The following is a 21,103-nucleotide window of genomic DNA, read 5'->3' on the forward strand; positions in this document are numbered from 1 at the left end:
AACCTGTCTATCCAGGTCTCGTTTTCGGGGCCACCCGCATCATCTAGGGTCAGGGAGTGAGCGGGGACCCCAGACCCTGATGGAGGACCCGGATGACGAGGGATGAAGAGATCAGGTCACAGACACACGGGCAGAGCAGGGACAGTGGGAAGACGTGGTCCTGGGAGAGAGCCTTTGAGAAAGCCACTGTGCCCCTGAGCCTTGGGCTCCCCCTCTTGGCAGCTGCAGGGAAATGCGTGTGCAGGTCCAGCCGGGGACTGTGCTGCTCAGCTATGGCACCAGCCTGGGGCGGCAGGGGGCTCGCTTGGCACTGCCCCCTTCTCCAGTTGCACGGGCTTGAATGGTCCTCCTTGAGCCCCAGCCTCAAGCCCCAGACCCGTCACAGCCTCAAGCCCCAGACCCGTCTCCCCACTTCCCTGTTGCTATAGGAAGGAAACAAAATGGAAACAAACCTCCTATGTGCAAGCATTGGAGGAAGGAGGTGTAGCCAGCCAGCCAGCCTCGGGGCCAGGACACCTCCCAGTCCTGGCTCAACTCGTGAATTGTTTTGAAAAATGACAGCAGGCCCAGCCTCGGTATTTACGGCACTGCTTCCCAGGCCTCCTGGGGGAGGGTGCGCTCTGCTCTTGAATTTACGGTCGAGCAGTGCAGTCCCAGACCCTGCAGGAGCTCGCACAGGGGCCCTGTGCTAACAGTGCCTGGGGCGGCGCCAGGGGCTGGCGCGATCCTCAGCCTGGGGTCGGGGTCTCCTCCTCCTTCCTCCCCTTTGCCAAGACCTCCTGGCTGGCCGCCAGTGTGTCCCACATCCCTCACTGGCTGCATGTGCCTCTGCCTTCTCTGCACTTATCTTTAGATGGACCCTCACACACCAAGTGTTCCATTTTCCTGCCATCCCCTGGCCTGGGCTGAACTGGGGGGCGGGGCTTCTGCAGGGCCTGGAGAAAGCTGGGGGAGGATCAGTGCCCTCTGTGGCCCCTAGGAGGGAGATCACCAAGGTGCACCCACCTGAGTTTTTTTCTTTTATTTTTAAGGCTTATTTTATTTATTTGAAAGGCAAAGAGAGAGAGAGAGAGAGAGAAACTTCCATCCACTGGTTTACTCCCCAAATGGCTGCAACAGCTGGGGCTGGACCAGGCTACAACCAGGAGAACTAGGATCTCCCTTCAGGTCTCCCAGGTGGGCGGCGGGGGCCCAGGTACTTGGCGCATTAGCTGGGAGCTGGATCAGAAGCAGAGCAGCTGCCGGTGCCGTGGCTCAACAGGCTAATCTTCCGCCTTGTGGCGCAGGCACACCGGGTTCTAGTCCCGGCCGGGGCGCCGGATTCTGTCCTGGTTGCCCCTCTTCCAGGGCAGCTCTCTGCTGTGGCCAGGGAGTGCAGTGGAGGATGGCCCAAGTGCTTGGGCCCTGCACCCCATGGGAGACCAGGAGAAGCACCTGGCTCCTGCCTTGGGATCAGCGCGGTGCACCGGCCACAGCGCGCCGGCCGCGGCGACCATTGGAGGGTGAACCAATGGCAAAGGAAGACCTTTCTCTCTGTCTCTCTCTCACTGTCTACTCTGCCTGTCAAAAATAAATAAATAAATAAAATAAAAAATAAATAAAAAAGAAGCGGAGCAGCTGTGACCCCTAAGGGATGCCGGCTTCGCAGGTGGCGGCTTAAGCCGCTGCACACAACGCAGGCCCTTGAGCTTGGTTTTAGGAAAGCAGCAGGTGGCTTCCCTCTCCAGGAGTTCTGAAAGCAGTGGGGCGAGGAGGAGGCGCCCGGGGAGGACGGTAGCCTCGGTGTGTGATGATTCAGCTGAGAGTGACCCAGCACTGGGATTTCTCCGAGGGCACCAGTAACTCCCCTGCCTGCTGGTTCTGTCTTTGCAGGAGAATAAAAGTTACTTAAGTGTCCAGATTGCTCCCGGGATGCGCTACCCTCAGAACGGAGCACGTGGAGTTCCGTCCTTGGTTTCCATGTAAGGATAAGCCCTGGAGAGCGCGGGCCAAGCCAGAGCCTGGCCGGGCCCCAGCCCCACCCCCTATCGCTGTGGCAGTGGACGTGGGGCAAGCTAGCCCAGGGCAGGGTGCCTTGTCCCAGGCCAACTTCCTGCACCTGCAGCAGCCACAGCCCCCAAGACTGGGCTCCTAAGCAGCGGCCACTCCCCCCTGCACCAGGAAGAGCCAGTTTCCATGGAGGACATCAAGGAGGGGACTGAGAAATGCCATGGAGGTGGACCCTGTGTCCCCCGCTCCCTCACCCTAAACAGGTGCGAGTTTTGCATTGGGAGTGCTTGTGAGGGCCGGCGCCATGGCGCACTAGGTTAATCCTCCACCTGCAGTGCCGGCATCCCATATGGGCGCTGGTTCTAGTCCCCGGTTGCTCCTCTTCCAGTCCAGCTCTCTGCTGTGGCCCAGGAGGGAAGTGGAGGATGGCCCAAGTGCTTGGGTCCTGTACCCACATGGGAGATCAGGAGGAAGCTCCTGGCTCCTGGCTTTGGATCAGTGCAGTGTGCCGGCCGTAGTGGCCATTTGGGGGGTGAACCAACAGAAGGAAGACCTTTCTCTCTGTCTCTCCCTCTCACTATCTGTAACTCTACCTCTCAAATAAATAAATAAATAAATCTTAAAAAAAAAGAGTTCTTGTGCACATGGACGGTCATTGCTTTAATAAAATAAAGACAGTACAGTATTTACCATTGGTTCCCAGTAAGCAGCCCCCCATCCCTGCCCCCCACCCCGTCCCCAGTGCGATGAGCCTTTGGTCAGGGGAGTCACGTGCAATTTCACGCACAGCTTGGTGCCAGCAAGTCACAGTTCCCAGATGCCTGAACGTGCACTCGTTCCCTCTCTAGAGAATTCCCCGGGGGGCTGCACATCTCTGACTGTCCCAAGCCCTTTCCTGGAGAGCCATGGGGAGGGGGTCACAGCGGGAGTGGCTTCCTTGGGAGGTGGCGCCCAGGTCCTACCCCGCCTCGCTGCCCCACGGGGCGCACAGCAGCCGTGCCGGAGCCTCCACTGCCTCTCTCTTCCTACCCGTCTGCAGACCAGCAAAATATCCTGCCCTTCTCGTCGCCGACCAGGAGCTTGGCCTGGTTTCTTGGGAAGAGAGAGAAAGAGAAGCAGGTTAGAGGCCAGCTCATGAGAACCCCGCACCCCAGCCAGAGCACAGGGGACTGAACTGTGGGAACACAGGCTGGGGCTCCGTGGTCTTTGCCCCCGGCCTCAGCACCCCTGAAACAGAGGCAGGGAGTGGGAGCCAGGCTTGGAACCATGGGGGGTTGGGGGACTTTTTAGCCCTGTGAGTTCTGGTTCCGGGAGTCCCCAGGGAAGCTGGTGATCACACGTGCTCCAGGGAGCACGAAGGGAGCCTGCCCCTGCCTCTCCAGCATCTCGGGGGGAATCTCCTGCCCATGAGACCCACAGCCAGGACCTGGGCAGAACTGGCTCTACCCCAGCATCACCATGCAGCCCTCAGCCTGCCATCCAGAACAGGACCGTTCCTACCACCGGGAGCATGGACACCGCCCCCTGGTGGCCAGGCAGGGCAGAAGGCAGATGGCCCCTGCCCAAGGTCTGTAGGCTCCGATGGCTGCAGTTTCTAGGGTGAATAGTGGGGCCAATGACCTGGTCGTCCTCCACTGGGTCTGCATGAGGACTCCAGTTATGGGCGTCAAGTGTCAGAGCTGACACTTGGCTCTCTGACACAGGCTTAGAGCCCTCTACGGGCAGCTTCCGCCGCGCAGGGGAAGCATCGTACCCGCTGGGACTGTCAGCAGTGCTATTCAGGGAAGAGATGGTTTTCCCGGTAAAATGAAAAAGGCACACGCTGCATTTTGCATTCTCTAGGACTTCATGGGCATTCCGGAGCCATGAAACAAGGGCACGCATGAGTTAAAGACAGACCGACAACAACATCACCAGGGATTTCCTAATGTCCTGCATGACCAAGTCGCCTTGTCCTGGCATGCTGGCCCCACCTTGGGTGTCCACAGTGAGGTGGCCACCAAGGGCCAGGCAACCAGAGCCCAGAGCACACCGGGGGTGTGCACAGCGCCCTCTGCTGGAGGCTGGGAAAAACCAGGCCATGCTTACCTGGACACGGCCAGGGCTGTCACCGCAGGGCTGTTCTTACTGGGTTTCCCTGTTAGGGCAACACTCACATCCAGCTCTCGACTCAGGGCCAGGTTCTTCTCCCACTTGTGACCTGTGGGGAGCGTGCAAGACAGCCATCAACGCAGCTGCATGGCGACACACACACACACACAGAGACACACATGTGTGCATCTGCCCGCCGGGCTGCAGACACATATGTATATGTTTATATTTGTGGTCAGCAACTTGTTAAATTGAGGGGGAAATATATTTAATCCTGGCCTGTGCTGTTGCAAAAAGGGCCGTCCCAATTTAATTTGCAGGCTGTGATAGCTACATGTGCTGACGTGCCGCGGTATCCATTGTGTACCAAATTGGATTTGTGTATTATTGCTTTCTAAATTGCATGCCTAGTTCAGCAAAATTGTTCATCAGTGTTTACTGGGCTTAATAAGCTGCCCCCACAATACCTTGCTGCCAGGACGTAGTGCAGCCCATAATTGCCTAGTAAAAAATAAATTGCATAAAGTCGGCATTATCAACTTATCCAAATCCTCTCACGCCACAACCAATAATTAAATGCCGAGAATGTTTTTTTTTTTTTTTCAAAAAATATAACTCAATGATGGTTACTTCGCTCACTCTAACAGCTGTGTTTGGAGACAAACAGGCATTCCTTGCGTGGGAAGGGAGAGGTGGAAAGAACCCAGCGAGCTAAGTCCCTATGAGGCCAGGCTGTGGGACTTGGGACAGCAGTGATGCTGCAGCGCTGGCTGTCCCCAGGTGGCCACCAACAGTGCACACAGGCCTGTGTGCGCCAGGAAGACATCGGAGAAGGGTGGGGAGCCGCCCTGAGACACACCCAGACCCAGCAGCCTTCATCCCATCGGCGACCTCCTCCTGACACTCAAAGGCTGCAGTGACACACACGTGCAAACGTGCACGCGTCCAGTCCGATGCTGGTCCCTTCCAGCAAACACTTCCGAGCCATAGGACGACGACGCGGTTCCTTCTCGGAGGCCACCTGGGGGTTGTTCGTAGCTGGATTCGTTAACCACCCTCAACGGTGGCTCAACTTTTTTGTCTCATTTCCTCCACGGTAATTGCAGCCCTGGCTGGCCATTCGGCAATGCCGTGCTGGAGAGACAGCAGGGGAAAGACACAAAGGGTAGGCCCCCGCTGGCCTGAGCCCATCTTGCTAAAGTCCCCGAATGCCATCAGCTGCTGTGGCAGAGAGAAGACACTCAGGAAGGTGGAGATGACCTGCATTTTGGGTGATGATTCCAATCTATTGCTGTTGCTTTCTGTCCTTTTGAAAAGGATGTATGTGTTTATTTATCTGAAGGGCAGAGTGACAGAGAGAGAAAAGGAGAGATAAAAAGAGAGAGAGGAGAGAGAGAGAGATCTTCCATCTGTGGGTTGACTCCCCAAATGGTTGCAATAGCCAGGGCTGAGCCAGGCTGAAGCCAGGAGCCTGGAACTCCATCCGGGTCTCCTACGTGGATGGCAGGGGCCCAGGCCCTGGGGCCTTCCTCCACTGCTGTCTCAGGTGCATTAGCGGGGAGTGGACGGGAGGTGGAGCAGCCAGGACTTGAACTGGCGCTCCCATGGGGATGCTGGCCCTGCAGGCCATGACTTAACCCCCTGCACTGCAGCGCTGGCCCCTCTGTGATTTTTTTTTTTCTTCCTGACATCCGCACTCCTCAGGTTCAGTCATCCAGGAAGTACTTGCCCTGGACAGAGGAGAGGTTGCTGGGACAGCATCAGGTCTAGCACTTGTCTGCTTTCTCCCTCAATTCTGGGTCACCAGGCCCTGTGAGTAATGGCACAGCCTGCTCACTACTGCTGACGCCGAGAGAAACCCGTGGGCACGCGGGCAGGGACAGAAGTGGCTGAGACGCCTTCGGTTAAAGTGTCCCTCTGGGGGTCACCCACCCATCCGTCTGGCGTTCTTTCTCACACGTCCACTACTCAGCCAAGGAGGCCTGGAGCTGGCTGGGCTCCCTGGCTCCGGCAGTGGACAGGTGAACCCCTGGCTACAATGCCGTGCAGTCTCAGCAGGTGCACCCCAGCACCCCCGTGGGCTGGGGATCAGAGCCTGTGCCAGCCAGCTTTCTTCCAAGGCAAGCAAGGAGGAGAGTCTGGCTCCTGCTCTCCTAAGAAGTTCCTCGGCCTGCACAGCCCCCGCACGCCTTCCTTTCTCGGGAGATGGGTGGATTCCCTATAGAACCCAGAGCAGTGGCCTCCGGCGGTTCTCGGTCTTTGGGATGTTATCACTCTGGGTCTGTTGATAACGATCCCCTGATCTGCCAAGAAGGGAATTCCTAATACAGAGGCCAGGACGTAGCAAGTCTGCACAGATGCCGTGCGCTTGCCTGTCACAGGGCTCCGCGATTGGATGACTCAGTGACACAAGGGACCACATTCTAGAAACGAACTCACTGGAAATGGCTACGCCTCAGAACTCAGGGCATGTCTCGCCGGTGGGAGAAGCAGGTTCTGGGAAGCAGGGGCGAATTCCCACCCCGCTCCTTGCTCACGGGACTCAAGACCGACACCTGCGCTCTGGCCCAGACCTGGCTGAGACAGAAGGCTGGCGGGGGTGGGTGGTGGACAGCTATGATGGGAGTGAAGGGGTGAGGGCTTTGTTGGCCCGTGGTCACCATGGGGGGGTTGGTGGCAGTGATGACGTGGCTACACCCATGGTTAAGGTTGCCCTGCAGGGGTCTTGTGGCTGAGCAACTCCGGGCAAGTTACTGTGACTCTCTGTGTCTCAGAGTTCTCCTTATCCTTAGCAGCGTCTGCTGCATCAGGCGGCCGCGAGGAACAGGGGATGCATGTGGTCTCCTCCTGGCCAGCCTTCTTCCCTCACAACAACAGTGGCCGTGGCAACGGTGGCCATGGCAACAGCAGGCAGAACAGGTTTCCCTACTTCAGCTTCATCGGCCACAACCCCCAGGGCTTTGCAGAGAACAGGGGTTCTGGTCCTCCAGTGCACCTGGGGGCTCGGGAGACAGGTAACTCGTGGCTGACAGATGGGTGATGCCCCGCCTTCCCAGCTACCGGTGTGCACATCTGTAACCAGTCCCTGGGCAGTGCCTGCTGTATGCAAGCCCCACTTGGAGGCACCTGCCGTGGGGAGTTGGATGAGTTGAGCCAGGGTCCACGGGGCAGTCTGGGACATGATGGGACCATGTTGTTGCCTGCGGGAGGTGGTCTTGCCTTGCTTTTGTCTGTGGTCTGCTGTTCAGGCCAGTATGCAGCTGGATCTATACCCAAATGGAGAGCTGAACCAAGCCCAGCCAGGTGCGTGCCCCTCCCTGAAATCCAGAGTCCCCCCACCCCCTAAACGCCACGCCACGCATGTGTGCCCCAGGCTTGCAGGGTTGAAGCCAGGATTCAAGAGGGCTCCTCCACGCCACTTCACTCTCCACCAGCAGGGGGCAGTACACCGTCTCTGTGGCCCCCAAGCAGGACCGCAACCCCCAGAGCTTCCCCTAGTCCTTGCAGACAAAGGCTGGAGCTGTAGCCGTGGGGGCAGGCGGAGAGAGGGGAGCGGGAAAGGGCATCTCAAGGCGCGACCAGTGCCTCCCGGCGGAGGCTGAGCAGGTACCTCTGGGGCTTGCGGGCTGAGCGGAGGGCTCCTCGGCCGCCGGCCGTCCGGGAAGAGACATCTTCACCTCCTCCGTCTTCCAGATCTGTCCAGAAAAACGGAACACTGTCACGGGCTGGCCCTTTGCATTCTCAGACCTGGGGGCTCTTCCTTCCACTTCTGATGTGGATTTAGCATCAGGGAAGAGGCGACGGGGGCTCCAGACCCCCGTATGGAGAATTTGCATCTTGGGTGGGTTCTCTCCCACCGCTGTCTTTCTCAGTACCTCCCCTGGTGGGACAGACGATCATCACAGCCCCGAGCGAATGCCCTCCTGTCCCTAAGGCCACCATGGCTGGGGACCTCTAGTACTACTCAGCAGCTGGGCCCCCCAGTCGCCGTGTCCCAAGTTGGGGTGCGTGTCCTCAGGCTGGCCATGCTGTCCCTAAAGGGGGAGGCCCTGTGTGCACTCAAGTGCTTCTGTGAGCTCCAGGCCAGGCCTGGCACAGCACTGGGCCAGCCAGCAGCTCAATGTCCACGGAGAATCAGTGCCTACAGAGCACACAGAAGGCTCCTACCTATGCCTCGGGCAGGCCAGGAAAGACATGCACCTGCGGTTCAGCCACGCCGGGCTCCTGTGGCTGGCCCCAGGGTACAGATCCTACCCCAGCAGGCCTGGGACTGCATGACCTCCCCACACGCCGGCCGTTGCAGGCCACAGGTGGGGCCTTGTGAGCGGGCTTCCCTCCCGAGGGTTCCCCTTCAGCCTCCTGTCTCCTGTCCTCTCTCATTGGCCACTTCACCCACCGGCCTTCTCTGCATGCTGTCTGGCATCTCTCCGTTGGAAATAAACCCTGCCCACTTAGCCTGCCCACCCCAGGCCAACACACTGCAGCCCCTCCATGTCCGTTCTGAGACCTGGAGCGCGCACGGCCTCGGGGGAGCAGGCTAAGTTTCAGCTCTCCTAAGCTTCTGTGGGCTTTGATGGGCGTTTTCCCTCTTCGTGGCATTCAACTGCCATTTGCCTCTGTAAATCGCCAACTGCAGTGGACAGAGCCTTGAGGAAGCCTCCAGATCACCCCTTGTGTTCACACACGCTTTCATTGCCCCGGTCAGTCTCGGAAAAACGACCCTGCCTTGTTCTCCCATCTGACCCCGCAGCCCCAGTGTCTCCTCCTCTTCCCGGCTTCCTGGAGCCCCCCCCAACCCCCCAGCTCACTCTTCAGAGAGCCCACAGCATGCTCTGATTATCTCAGCCGTGGCACACACCACCCGCGTACCATCTGCTGTGTACTACGTCTTCTAGGAAATGAGGGTCATGGTCATGGTTAAAAAAAATAGTCTTTTTCTCATTCATCTCTTTCTCCATGATGGGTTTATAAGCGCTTGGCATGGAGTTGGAGTTCAGTGAATGTTGGACCCGTGGGTAGATTGATGCTGCAAGGGTAGGTGGGTGGTGAGAGCATGGTGGGTGGTGAGAGCGTGGGTGGGTGGGTGAGCATGGGTGGGTGGTGAGAGCGTGGGTGGGTGGTGAGAGCATGGTGGGTGGTGAGAGCGTGGGTGGGTGGTGAGAGCATGGTGGGTGGCGAGAGCATGGGTGGGTGGGTGGGTGAGCATGAGTGGGTGGGTGGGTGAGCGTGGGTGGATGGTGAGAACGTGGGTGGGTGGTGAGAGCATGGTGGGTGGTGAGGCATGGGTGGATGGGGACGAAGACCCTGCATTGGGCCCCAGACACACCTACCCGGACCATGCCATCTTGGCTCCCGGTGATGACGACGTGGCTCGCGTCCCAGGCAGGCCCCTCCATCAAGCAGCAGCAGGTGATGGTCCCCTCAGGGCCCCAGGCCGTGGTGATGCTGGCCAGGGGCTGGCCGTTGACGTTCCACAGGGACAAGTGGGCTCCGGCACAGGAGACAATGGTACCCTGCATGGTGAGAGCGGCCTCCCTCTAAGCTGGGGCCCCTGCCTGCCCATCCGCCATCTGCTCAGCCCCCAACCTTCCATGGAGGTGGCCCAAGACCCCCTAAGATACCCGCTTCTTTCCTGGTCACTCATAGGTCTGCTGTATTTCTCACAGAACTGCGCATTCTTGGTTTTTTTTCAGACTGATGGTGTTGGGATCCTGCTTCTCCTGGAAGACCCCAAGCTCACCCTTGGGTTCCTCCCAGGTCCCTTACTCCAGGGTCCTATACTGGCTGCCCCTGGAGACTCAGCCTGAAGCCCACCGCTGGATCTGGACCCAGGGCCTGCACCTGTCTCCCAAAAGGTCTGGGTGTCACTGGGTCGAAGGTGGTACCATGACAGCAGCTGGTTCAGAAACTCGTGCAATGTCTCTCCCCTGCTTCTACTGTCTGAGGACTTGGATCCCCGGGTCATTTCTATTCTGCACGCGGTGGAGTTGTGGCTACCACGCAGGCTCACAGACACACCCCAGACACGGATCCTGAGTTATTACACTGCCTTACCGAGACGTCACTGATGGCGATGGCCGAGATGCCCTCCCGGTGTGCGGGCAGGTGGGCTACGTGGGTGAGGTGGTCCAGGTCCCACAGGATGCAGGTGCAGTCCTGGGAGCCACTCACCAGGAGGCTGAAGGTGACGGAGGCTGCCAGGCACATGACAGCCTGCGTGTGTCCGTACAGGGCCTGGGGGACAGAAGATCGGTGGACTATGAGAGACACCCAACCCAGCTACCTGGGGGACCCCCACTTTCCTGAATGCAGACTGATGTAGGGATGCCAAAGGCTCAGTCTGTGCCAGGCGTGTGTGCTGGTGGCCCTGGCTGGCTTCTGGGTTTCGTCCACTTCCAGGGGTTGAGGCCAGCTGGGGAGGATCTGCAGTTCTACCATAGCCCAGCCAGAGCGCAGCAGCCTACCTATGCTTGGAACTCCCCTTATTTGTTCTCAATCCTGAAGCAGCACCCAGCACCGCCACCAGGCAGAGGCAGCAGCTGGCAAAGCACGCCGGATCCGACCAACAGCCTCAGCAGCACCACGAGCTCTGGAGAGAGGCAAATTCTCGGGCCCAACCCTAGACCCACGGAACCAGGAAGTCTAGGGCACGGGCCTGCAATCTGGGTTTGCACGAGCCCTGCCGGGGACTTTAATGCGTGCCCAAGCATGAAAACCATCACGCTAAGGGAAACTCAGAAGCATGCGTGCCCGGCACTCAACAGGGAAGAAGGAAGGGAGGTCACAGCATCGTCAGAAAGACGTGACACCCACATCCCTCATCCGAGTGCCTGGGCTGCATCTTTCCTCTGACTCCTGCTTCCTGCTCGTGCACAGCCTGCTGATGGCTTCAGTACCTGGATCCCAGCCGCCCACGCGGGAGCCCTGGAGCAAGCTCCTGGCTGTGCCTCCAGCCCTGGCTAGAGCAGGCATCTGGGGCAGTGAACCAGGACACAGCAGAGCTCTCTATGTGCGCCTCTCTGCCGCTCAAACACATACACAAGATTGAACAGAAAGATGCTTCGAGCTCTACGGATCTGGGTCATGTCCAGTAGGTGACTTAGGGTGCCTGCGGCCCTCAGGTTTGACCTGAAGGATGGACACTGGCGTGCCCAGTTCCAGCCCAAGGCCATGCTCCCCACAGGCACACTGGCGTCCCCCACCCACCGCTGCGGGCAAAGGTGTGGATGCCAGGGACACCTGATAGAAGGGCCTCTATGCCCAGCTTCTCTCTCCCTCTGGGCTTCCTGGCTCACCATGTCCCGCTCTCCTGCACCTGCTCCTCCGTGCCCAGCCCCGGTAGCCACCGGACCTGATTCTGAACTACAAACTTCCATCTGGACGCCAAAATAAACCTATCCTTTCCCAAGAAGCTCCTCCTGGGTGTTTTCATTAAAGTAATGAAAAGCTAATACACATACCCAACCGAAGTAGCAAAAATAAACAAAATTAAATGAAAATAATTCCCCATGCTGGTTACACTGTTGTGAGATGCTTTTTTTTTAAAAAGATTTATTTATTTATTGAAAGGCAGAATGACAAAGAGAAAGGGACACACACACACACACACACACAAGCACACGTACACATACACAGACCCATCTGCTGGTTCGCTCCCCATATGTCTTCAACAGTCAGGGCTGGGCCAGGCTGAAGCCAGGAGCCGGGAGCTTCTTCCAGGTCTCCCATGTGAGTGCAGAGGCCCAAGCACTTGGACCATCACCTGCTGCCTTCTCAGGCACCTTGACAGGAAGCTGGATTGGAAGTGGAGCTGCTGGTGGCTGGGACTCTAACTGTTAGGGAGCTATGTGTGTGTGAGACAGCACCTGCTTTGGAAGCCCCGGAAGCCCAGCATTGTGCACTCCCAAGTCCTGCTCAGACCCTCCCAGGTGGTCCCAGCCCTTCCCCCAAGGAAAGCCCCCAGGAGAATTCTCTCTCCTCAGGACCAAATGGGTGACCTGACCTGATACCATGGGGCAACAAAACCTTCACAGATGCCCTAAGGGAAGCCCCTCCGCTCTGCCCAGTGCCAGCAAACCTGGGGAGGAATTTGCTAATTTTCACCCAACAAACCCTTTGGCCAGGGCTCCCCATCCTTTGTCCTGGAGGAGAAGGGAGAAGGGATAAAGAGATCCCCTTAAAAACCAGGAGTCTAAACACAGACTGTGATCAGCCCTCTGCTCTCTGCTGAGCCGCCCACCTGGCTTGCCCAGGTGTAGTCTCTCCACTCAACCATGTAGCCTTGCTCCCTCCAAGTCCGAATGTCCGGGCACTCTCTCTCTCTCCCTGTCCCTTCCATTCAGACAGAAACCCTGTCCTCAACAAAACCCTATCACTTCGCTCTCTGTCTCATGCCTGAATTCTTTCTTGCGTGAAGACAAGAACCTACAGTTTTTTCTCCAGTGACATAACCAGTGTTCCGACAGGGGATGCCAGCATCACCCGTGGTGGCTGAGCCCACTGTGCCACCCACTGGCCCCAGAGATGGGCTCTCTTAGTTAACTGTCGGTGGCATTTGGAAAGGCAGTGGAGGATGGCCCAGGTGTTTGGGCCCTGCACCCGCATGGGAGACCAGGAAGAAGCACCTGGCTCCTGGCTTCGGATTGGCGCAGTGTGCCAGCCATGGCGGCCATTTAGGGGGTGAACCAATGGAAAAAGGAAGACCTTTCTCTCTCTCTCTCTCTCTCTCTCTCTCTCTCTCTCTCTATTTCTCTCTCTCTCTCTCACTGTCTAACTCTGCCTGTCCAAAAAAAAAATTGTCAGTGGCATTGCAAAGCCACAGGACCATATTAGAAGGCAGTATGTTTTAGGATTCAGCAATTCTACTCAAAATTCATCCTAAGGAGACAAACACACAGCTCGCAAGCCAAGAGTGCTTTGTATGTTTTCAGAAGCACTATCTAACCACAGTGAAAGCTTGGGAACAGCTTAGTTGGTTTTAGGGGGAGAGGTTTATCAAACTGGGGTGCATAGATATAACAAAGCAATCTGAAGTGGAATGTCATAGAAATAGAATAACAGGGAACCATTGCAATGTGAATCACAGAGACTGTAGAAAACCCCAAACCATTCCATAGGTTGGGAGAAAGCAGAATAAAAATGTCTACACAAAGATCCAGAAGGCATCGGGATGGCAGCCCACAGAAAGCAGAACTTTTGTAGGGTTTGTACAGACTTGTACACAGACTTTGTACACAGCTACTGTGTACAGGAGCTGGCATTGTAGTGCAACAGGTTCAGCTGCCACTCACGACGCTGGTATCCCATAAGGGAGCGCCAGTTTGAGTCCCAGCTGCTCCACTTGGGATCCAGCTCCGGGCTAACACGCCGGGACAGGCAGTGGAAAATGGCCCAAGTGCCTGGGCCCCTGCCAGCCGTGTCGGTGATGCAGATGGAGCTCCTGGTTCCCGCTGTAGGCCTGGCCCAGCCCTGGCTGTGGAGGCCACTTGGAAAGTGAACCAGCAGATGGGCAATCTCTGGATAGATAGATGATAGGTAGTTAGATAGATGATAGATAGATAGATAGATAGATAGATAGATAGATAGATAATAGATAGATCAATCAATCCTGCTTCTGAAGCCACTCCGTGGGGGTCAGGGGCGTCAGGGGTGGAGCCCTTGGCAGATCCACGTGGTTGGGACGACCCCCAAGCCATCATCAGGATTGACAGGTGAAGGAGAAAGCACTTGAGTTTTCCCAGCAAGGCACAGCACACAGGGGCTCCCTGTTCCTTTGTCTCCCGACGTGCATCTCGGACAGGAGGACAAGTTTCATTTCTCTGGTGCCAATACTGGGGCTTTTACAGACACCTGCACTGCCCAGTGGGGATCAGAGCACAGTGGATGGGCCATTGAGCCAGAGTCCCAAGCTGGCTCCCGCATCAGGCTGGGATTGCTCGTGGTCCCCCGGGGGTAAGTCACAAATGGCGTGAGTGACACCTGGGGTGCGGGGTGGGGGAAGGGGCTCTGTCTTGCATTTCCAGTCTCTTCTCTTAGAAACCCAGCCCTCCAATAACAGCAGCTGGTGGGAAGGAACCAGGAAATCTAAGAACCAGGGTGAGCTCTGTTCTCTCCTGCCAGGAGCACCTCCCTTCTGAAATGGTTTTGCATCTTCGGTGTCTGTGACCTTGGCCAAGCCACATGAGCTTGCTCGTACCTCGGGGTGTTTTCCAACATTAAATTGGTGATGACGCTGAGGGTACCCACTTTACAGGGATACCCAGAAGGTGTAAGGAAGCAATCCCTGCTCACAGGCTTGGCACCGTGGCCAGCTCCCGGCAGGTGCTCACGTGGTATTTATTATCTGGGCCAAGACACAGATTTCCCTGGTGGAGGCTGCTGCATGTGCCCTGGCACACTGAGGTCTCCGTGGGGGCACCTGTGCAGCCCCACCCATGGGAATGGAGTGGCGGCCACTCTCTGTGTCTCACTACACCTGCCGGATGCGCTGTCCCTGTGTGACGTTGTGCACTTGCCCGAGGCGTGGAGTGCAGGGGCTCCTACCTGCCTGAGCTGCAGGCCTCTGGGGCGGCCCTTGACCATGCTGAGCTCCCACACACACACCACGGCGCTGGTCCCCGAGGTGACGATCATCGTGGGGGAGGGGCACAGGGCACACAGACAGCGGCCCCAGTCAGCCAGGTTCTCAAAGGTCATCAGGATCTGCAGGACAAAGAGAGGTGGGTGACGGTGTAGGGTAGGCAGGGGCCGGGAGCCCACAGCAGAGCCACAAGGGCTGGGCGCAGGTGTGTCGGGGTGCCTTGGGAACTGAGGACAGCACATGTTCAGAAGCCAGGCCCTGGTGACAAAATCTAGGTCACCCCAGGCTTGTCCCCAAGGAGCAACTTCTACTCTGGCAGGTGGGGAACAGACAGGTGACCAGGCACAGACACAGACCCACGAGCACCAGGAGGCGGTGGCTCAGCCTGGGGCCATCAGGACCGGTTCTCAGGATGGGGGACATCTGGGGTCGGTTTCCATGGCTACACCATGAAGCCTGTGGGGCACGGTGAGGGATGGAGGGGCGGGGTTTGTTGGACAGGGTGGGGTGGGTGAGATGCACAGGTGGAATGAAAAAGGCTGAGACAACTGGATGGGCTGAATGCAGACTGGAGGGCACTGAAGCCGGCAGCTGTGTTCCCTGAGTCCAAACCGTGACTTCCAGAGGCTCCCTCCAAGACTGGGGGGCCCAGGTGGCCACGCCACCAGCCAGACAGGGTGCCCTGCCCCCAGCTGAGAGCTCAGCTCCTTTGAGTGTGGCTTTGCGGTCTGGCCCAGCAGGTGCACAGCCCGAGGGAGGCTGTGGGCATGGGTGGCTGTCCCTGCTCAGGGGCACCCAGGACGCCAGCCTGTGGCCGCTCACCTTATCGGAGCCGTAGCTCCCTAGGTAGCAGCTGAAGTCGTCAAAGCCCCAGCTGAGGGTCCGGTTCCAGAGCGGGGGCAGCAGCACCTTGTTCTTCTCTACGGCCAGGACAGTCTTCTCGGTGGGCACAATGTGGCCGATGGCCCCTTTGGGAGACTCCGAGCCTAGGGAGAAGAGATACATATCTACCCCCCAGGGCGTGGGGCGCAGCTTAGGCAGCCTGGCACTGCACCTGTGCCAGGGGCCGCTGTCTGGGGCCCCTCTCCTCTGACCTGTGTCAGGCGTGCGGCCACATGGAGCTTCAGTGGTGACGCCTGGGAGGAAGGGCCGAGGTGGTCTGTTGGGGCAGATGGCACGCAGCCATCTGGGGGCTCCCTGGGCCATTTGCCAAGGCTCCTGGCTTCACTGTGGTGAGTGACCTTGGCCCCAGCCAGAATATAGCTCGGAGCATGGGACTGGGGCTGACCACAAGGTCCTCCAAACCTGGGTGTCCCGGGCCAGTCGTTGGTGGAGATGATGACCCTCACCTCGGCACATGCTGCCTGGCAGAGTGTGGGGCTGGGAACGCAGCAGCAATGGCTGCCGGGACCGTGCACCCTGCCCGCACGACACTGCCCCAGGCCAGCTGCTCCCTTCCTGTCCTACGCTGGGGCACGTGGCAGAACCACCCCATTTCTGAGCCTGGGCTGTGTGGCCCAGTGCACAAACACTGCACACCCTGCTGCAGGCCTGACTGAGTGCCAAGGACATGGAGACTGCAACCCTCCTTTGGAAAACCCTTATCTCTGCAGGAGTCTGTGTGTGTGTGCAGAGATGTGTCTACACGTGTGTGTATGTGTGTGTGCACAAAGATGTGTCTACACGTGTGTGTGTGCAGAGATGTGTCTACACGTGTGTGTGTGCAGAGATATGTCTACACGTGTGTGTGTGTGCGGAGATGTGTCTACACATGTGTGTGCACGCAGAGATGTGTCTACACGTGTGTGTGTGCAGAGATGTGTCTACACGTGTGTGTGTGTGCACAGAGATGTGTCTGCACGTGTGTGTGTGCAGAGATATGTCTACATGTGTGTGTGTGCGCGCAGAGATGTGTCTACACGTGTGTGTGTGCAGAGATGTGTCTACACGTGTGTGTGTGCACAGAGATGTGTCTACACGTGTGTGTGCAGAGATGTGTCTACACGTGTGTGTGCACAGAGATGTGTCTACACGTGTGTGTGTGCACAGAGATGTGTCTGCACGTGTGTGTGTGTGCAGAGATATGTCTACGTGTGTGTGTGCGCGCAGAGATGTGTCTACACGTGTGTGTGTGCAGAGATGTGTCTACACGTGTGTGTGTGCAGAGATGTGTCTACACGTGTGTGTGTGCACGCAGAGATGTGTCTACACGTGTGTGTGCAGAGATGTGTCTACACGTGTGTGTGCAGAGATGTGTCTACACGTGTGTGTATGTGTGTGCACAGAGATGTGTCTACACGTGTGTGTGTGTGTGCAGACAGATGCATGACAGCTGTGCAGGTCAGAAGCGGTGGGCCTGGACACTTCCAGAATGGAGACCCGCCCCCCCCAGCAGTGTTCACTGTGCCATTCAAAGCCAAGACCCCGAGAGAGTTTTGCCTGCGCCTGCTCCCCTGGGACCCCAGCGTCACTGAAGGACCACCCCCGCCCCCGGGCCAGGACACCCAGCCACGCAGGGCCACTTGCTCACCTTTGACAGTGACCTGGGAAGGCCGCAGTGACTGCAGGTTGTAGAGCAGGGGCTGGGGGTGGCCGGGCAGACTCGCGGGCATGGCCACATCCTTTCCTGGCGAAGCCTTCCCAGAGCTCCTGGCTGGGTGAGGTTTTGTGAAGAGCTGGAGAGGCAAGGGGACAGGCGCATGTCACACAGGTCACCAGGGCACAGCTGCCCGGGGCAGGGGTGCTCCCCACACACGCCATAGTGGCAGCCTCACGGCTGGTCTCGAGAGCTGGGCCCATCAGGAGCCAGGAGCCAGGTGCAGGGCCCAAGCACTTGGGCCATCCTCCACTGCACTTCCGGGCTACAGCAGAGAGCTGGACTGGAAGAGGAGCGACTGGGACTAGAACCCGGTGCCCATATGGGATGCCGGCGCCGCAGGCGGAGGATTAACCAAGTGAACCACGGCACCAGGATCTCTTCTTCCTTCCTTTAAAAGCTTCCCAGAGGCATCAACCCAGAATTGCTCAGTAGCATTCACTCACGTAGCCCGAAGAGCACAGGTGAACCCTGGCAGCGGCTCCTCTTTTTCTTACTTTACCCCCGGCCCTAGATCTCTGCCATCTACATGCCCCCACTGCCAAACGTCATGCAGAATGGGACAGATCACTCAGCCCGAGGCTGAGTCCTGGTTGCCGGGGCCAGAGGGTGCGGCTGTGACCAGCCCCAGCCCTCCAGGCTGCCCCAAACACAGCGGGCAGCTGTGGGGAGCGCTCTCCGGCCTCTGTGCAATGCCAGCGCTTCCACACAGAAACCCCCACTGGGAGCTATGCTGGAGGCAGCCCGGGTGGCAGCTGGCCCTGGCTGGGCACAGGAGCAGAGGGCAGGGCCAGCTCGGGTGTGATGGGCAGCTGGGGGGCGGGCTCAGTTACAGGCCCTGATCAAACGCTAGCCCACCTAGTCAGGCTGGGTGGGTGATCAATCCAAATAGAGATCAGAACCCTGGGTTTTCCACGAGCATGTTTCCTAACGCACGATCTTCCCTGAGGCCTGACAGGGTCCACGGGCTGGGTCCCTGCAGCTCCCCCGGCACAGCTCCTGCAGGGAACCGGGTACCTCTCTGATCACCTTAATGTCGGCTTCAGACTGGCGCCACCTGCCAACTCACACTCTGATGATGACCCAGAAATCATTTTCAAAATCTCACATGACAGGCTGGCGCTGTGGCACAGTGGGCTAAGCCTCTGCCTGCAGTGCCGGCATCCCATACAGACGCCGGTTTGAGTCCCGGCTGCTCCACTTCTGATCCAGCTCTCTGCTATGGCCTGGGAAATCAGTGGAAGATGGCCAAAGTCCTTTGACCCCTGCACCTGAGTGGGAGACCCAGAAGAAGCTCCTGGCTCCTGGCTCCTGACGGGTGCAGCTCCAGCCACTGGAGCCAACTGGGGAGTGAACCAGTGGATGGAAGACCTCTCTCTCTCTCTCCCTCTCTCCCTCTCTCTCTCTGCCTCTCCTTCTCTCTCTGTGTGACTCTTTAAATATATAAAATCTAAAAAAAAAGAAAACAAAAGCACCTGCCTCTCCTGCACCCTTTGCAACAGTCTGCTGACCTGGATGCACAGCCTGGTGCTGACAGAGAAGGGGAGAGGCCCCTGCGATTGGACGAGGGCCCAGCAGGGGCAGGCAGAAGAGCCTGGTGGCAACCCAGCGTAGCCCTCGGACCTACCTGGAGAGAGCTGGGATTCCACCTGTGCTGCCTGCTAATGGTGCAATCCCAGGGTGATGAGAGTGACCACAGCAGTACCGGGCGTGTTGGGTGTTGTCACATTCCAGGCCCTGTCCAACACTTGCTGTGTCTGCACCCATTGCCCAGCACAGCTCCGTGGAGCAGACACACGTGCGTTATCTCGACATCACGGAAGAGTGGAGCCTTCACTGTTGGCATTAATGGATGTCTCCATCTCCACCAACATCGGGTTGCGGGGGTCACTGCAGGTTAATCCCTGATGGGGATGGCACAGGACGATGGCCGGGGCCATCTTGCCCCTCCAGTTCTCTCCCTCGGTGGTGCTGTCCTAGGACAGGGTACCCTCACCGTCTCCCAGGCTCGCGCTTCTGAGAAAGCAAGACACGCGAGCCGGCATGCTGTACCTGTTTGGGCACCTGTCCGAAGTTGCTGACAAAGCCCAGGATGGTGCTCCTGATCAGGGGGTCCCGGATGCTGCCCAGGTCCATCCGGTCACCATAGAAGTAGGGGTGGAAAGTATTCACGGCTTCCACGGCAGCCGGTCCCTGCTGCTTGTACCCGAAAATGAGGTCTATCCAGTGGTGGAGATTGGCGCTGACAAAGTCGCTCTCCAAGGCCTGGAACCGAAACCCGCAAAGCGTGAACGCACAAGTGAGGACCGTGCACCCTCCCCACGGTATGGGCGGTGCTGGCTCCACGCCAGAGAGACAATTATGGCTCCCTGGACCTGCTGAGGACACAGGGGACCGAAGAGTCAGCTCCCCGAGGTGGCAAACTGGACCTGACCCTTCCCAGTCCATGTCTAATCCGCGTCATAAAACAACCAGGCCGGTCAGAGTGTTCACTGGCCAAGATCTGGGAGAGACATCTCAAGAGACAAGACCGGACTGCAAGAAGAGTCTTAATGTCGTGCTGAGACAGGACCCAGGAGACAGGGAGAGCCGATTCCGCCCAGACACGTGGAGAAGCCCCGGAAGTGCCCCGCGGCTGGGACCGGAAGCCTCTGTGGAGGCGGGGAGGATACAGAGCGCGCAGCAGGGTCTTGGGTGACTCACCTGCCTGTGCAGGCTGATGAACTTGCAGGGGTCCCCGTCCGCCCAGGGAGGCAGGTGCACGTCCCCCAGCGCCGTCCCGTCCTGCATGCAGCCTGGGAGGGGGGAGAGGCAGCAGGCAGCAGGGTTAAACGGGAGCCGCTCTGCATGATGTGAAACTGGTGCTGTGCGGGGGTCAGGGCGTGAGCTGGGCCCCAGGCAGCCTCGCTGCTTCCTGCCTCCTCGGTCTGGAATGTCCCCCTTCCTCTTCTTCTCGGCCCCCAAGCCTCATCTCTGGTCTCACACATGTTTGCAGGTGTGTGAGGTTGCCCAGGTGCACACAGTGGCCAGAGGACCTGCCCCCAGGGCCTCCTGAATACTTTCTCTCCCTTTCTCCATAGTGACAAGAAGGCGGGACTCAATCTGGGCTGGGGCTTGGAGCTCAGCAAGGAAGAGGAGCCAGCGCCCAGGAGCCTGCCCCAGAGTCCAGGTTAACCTGACTGCGGGGCGTGGAGAAGGGCAGGGCTCGCCCAAGGCAGGACCTAGTGGGGCAGAGCCAGGCCCGGGCTTCCAGCAAGGCTTCCTGCTTCCCAGCCACCACCTGGCTGCAGGCTGGGGCCCAGCGTCCTTGCCTGGAAGCCATCTTGGCATCCGGGTACTGCCACCCAGTGGCGGCCCCATGCCCACCACACTGGGGCCTCAGCACAGATAGGGATGAGGGCAGGAAAGAGCCCTGGGCTCCCCCATGCCCCCCCACCCTATCCCCCAACCTCCCGGCCTCCCCTCTGCCACCCGGCCCTGCCTGCCTCCACCCACCGAACTCTACCGCGTTGCAGTTGGTTAGGAACTCGGGCAGGTAGAAGAACTCTGGTGTCAGCTCCCTGACGTCACTCATGTTCTCTCTGGAGGCGGACTCCCACGCATTCTTCATGCTGTGGAACATTCTGTCTGCCACGTCGAAGCTTCCGCCCTGCGGGGAGAAGGGGCCGGCGCGGTCAGCCACGTGCACTGGGCCCTCCGGCTGCCCAGGCCCTGTGCGGTTCAGATGTTAGGACTGTGTGCTCCCTCGCTCTCCACACACTCACACATCAGCTTCTTCACGCATTTATTCAACATCCATCACAGAAATCTGAGATCCGACCAGAGTCAGGTCAGTCACGGGACTACAG

The 21,103-nt window shown here is 58.4% G+C and overlaps 1 protein-coding gene across 1 annotated transcript in view; it reads right to left on the bottom strand.

Moving 5' to 3' along the window:
• Window positions 1-2,872: 2,872 nt before the first annotated feature.
• WDFY4 (WDFY family member 4) overlaps window positions 2,873-21,103 on the bottom strand; it is a 243,414-nt gene continuing 225,183 nt past the window's right edge. The window contains exons 51-61 of the mRNA XM_062214495.1: window positions 20,751-20,904; window positions 19,959-20,050; window positions 19,308-19,520; window positions 17,190-17,334; window positions 15,482-15,666; window positions 14,623-14,781; window positions 10,135-10,314; window positions 9,411-9,593; window positions 7,691-7,775; window positions 4,078-4,189; window positions 2,873-3,081 (exon numbers count right to left, since the gene is read on the bottom strand). Of these exons, the coding sequence (XP_062070479.1) occupies window positions 3,015-3,081; window positions 4,078-4,189; window positions 7,691-7,775; window positions 9,411-9,593; window positions 10,135-10,314; window positions 14,623-14,781; window positions 15,482-15,666; window positions 17,190-17,334; window positions 19,308-19,520; window positions 19,959-20,050; window positions 20,751-20,904 (1,575 nt within the window). The 3' untranslated portion in view covers window positions 2,873-3,014. The remainder of the gene's footprint in view (window positions 3,082-4,077; window positions 4,190-7,690; window positions 7,776-9,410; window positions 9,594-10,134; window positions 10,315-14,622; window positions 14,782-15,481; window positions 15,667-17,189; window positions 17,335-19,307; window positions 19,521-19,958; window positions 20,051-20,750; window positions 20,905-21,103) is intronic.

The sequence above is a fragment of the Lepus europaeus genome, chromosome 17 (genome assembly GCF_033115175.1).
Source record: "Lepus europaeus isolate LE1 chromosome 17, mLepTim1.pri, whole genome shotgun sequence".
In the NCBI taxonomy this organism is placed as follows: domain Eukaryota; kingdom Metazoa; phylum Chordata; class Mammalia; order Lagomorpha; family Leporidae; genus Lepus; species Lepus europaeus.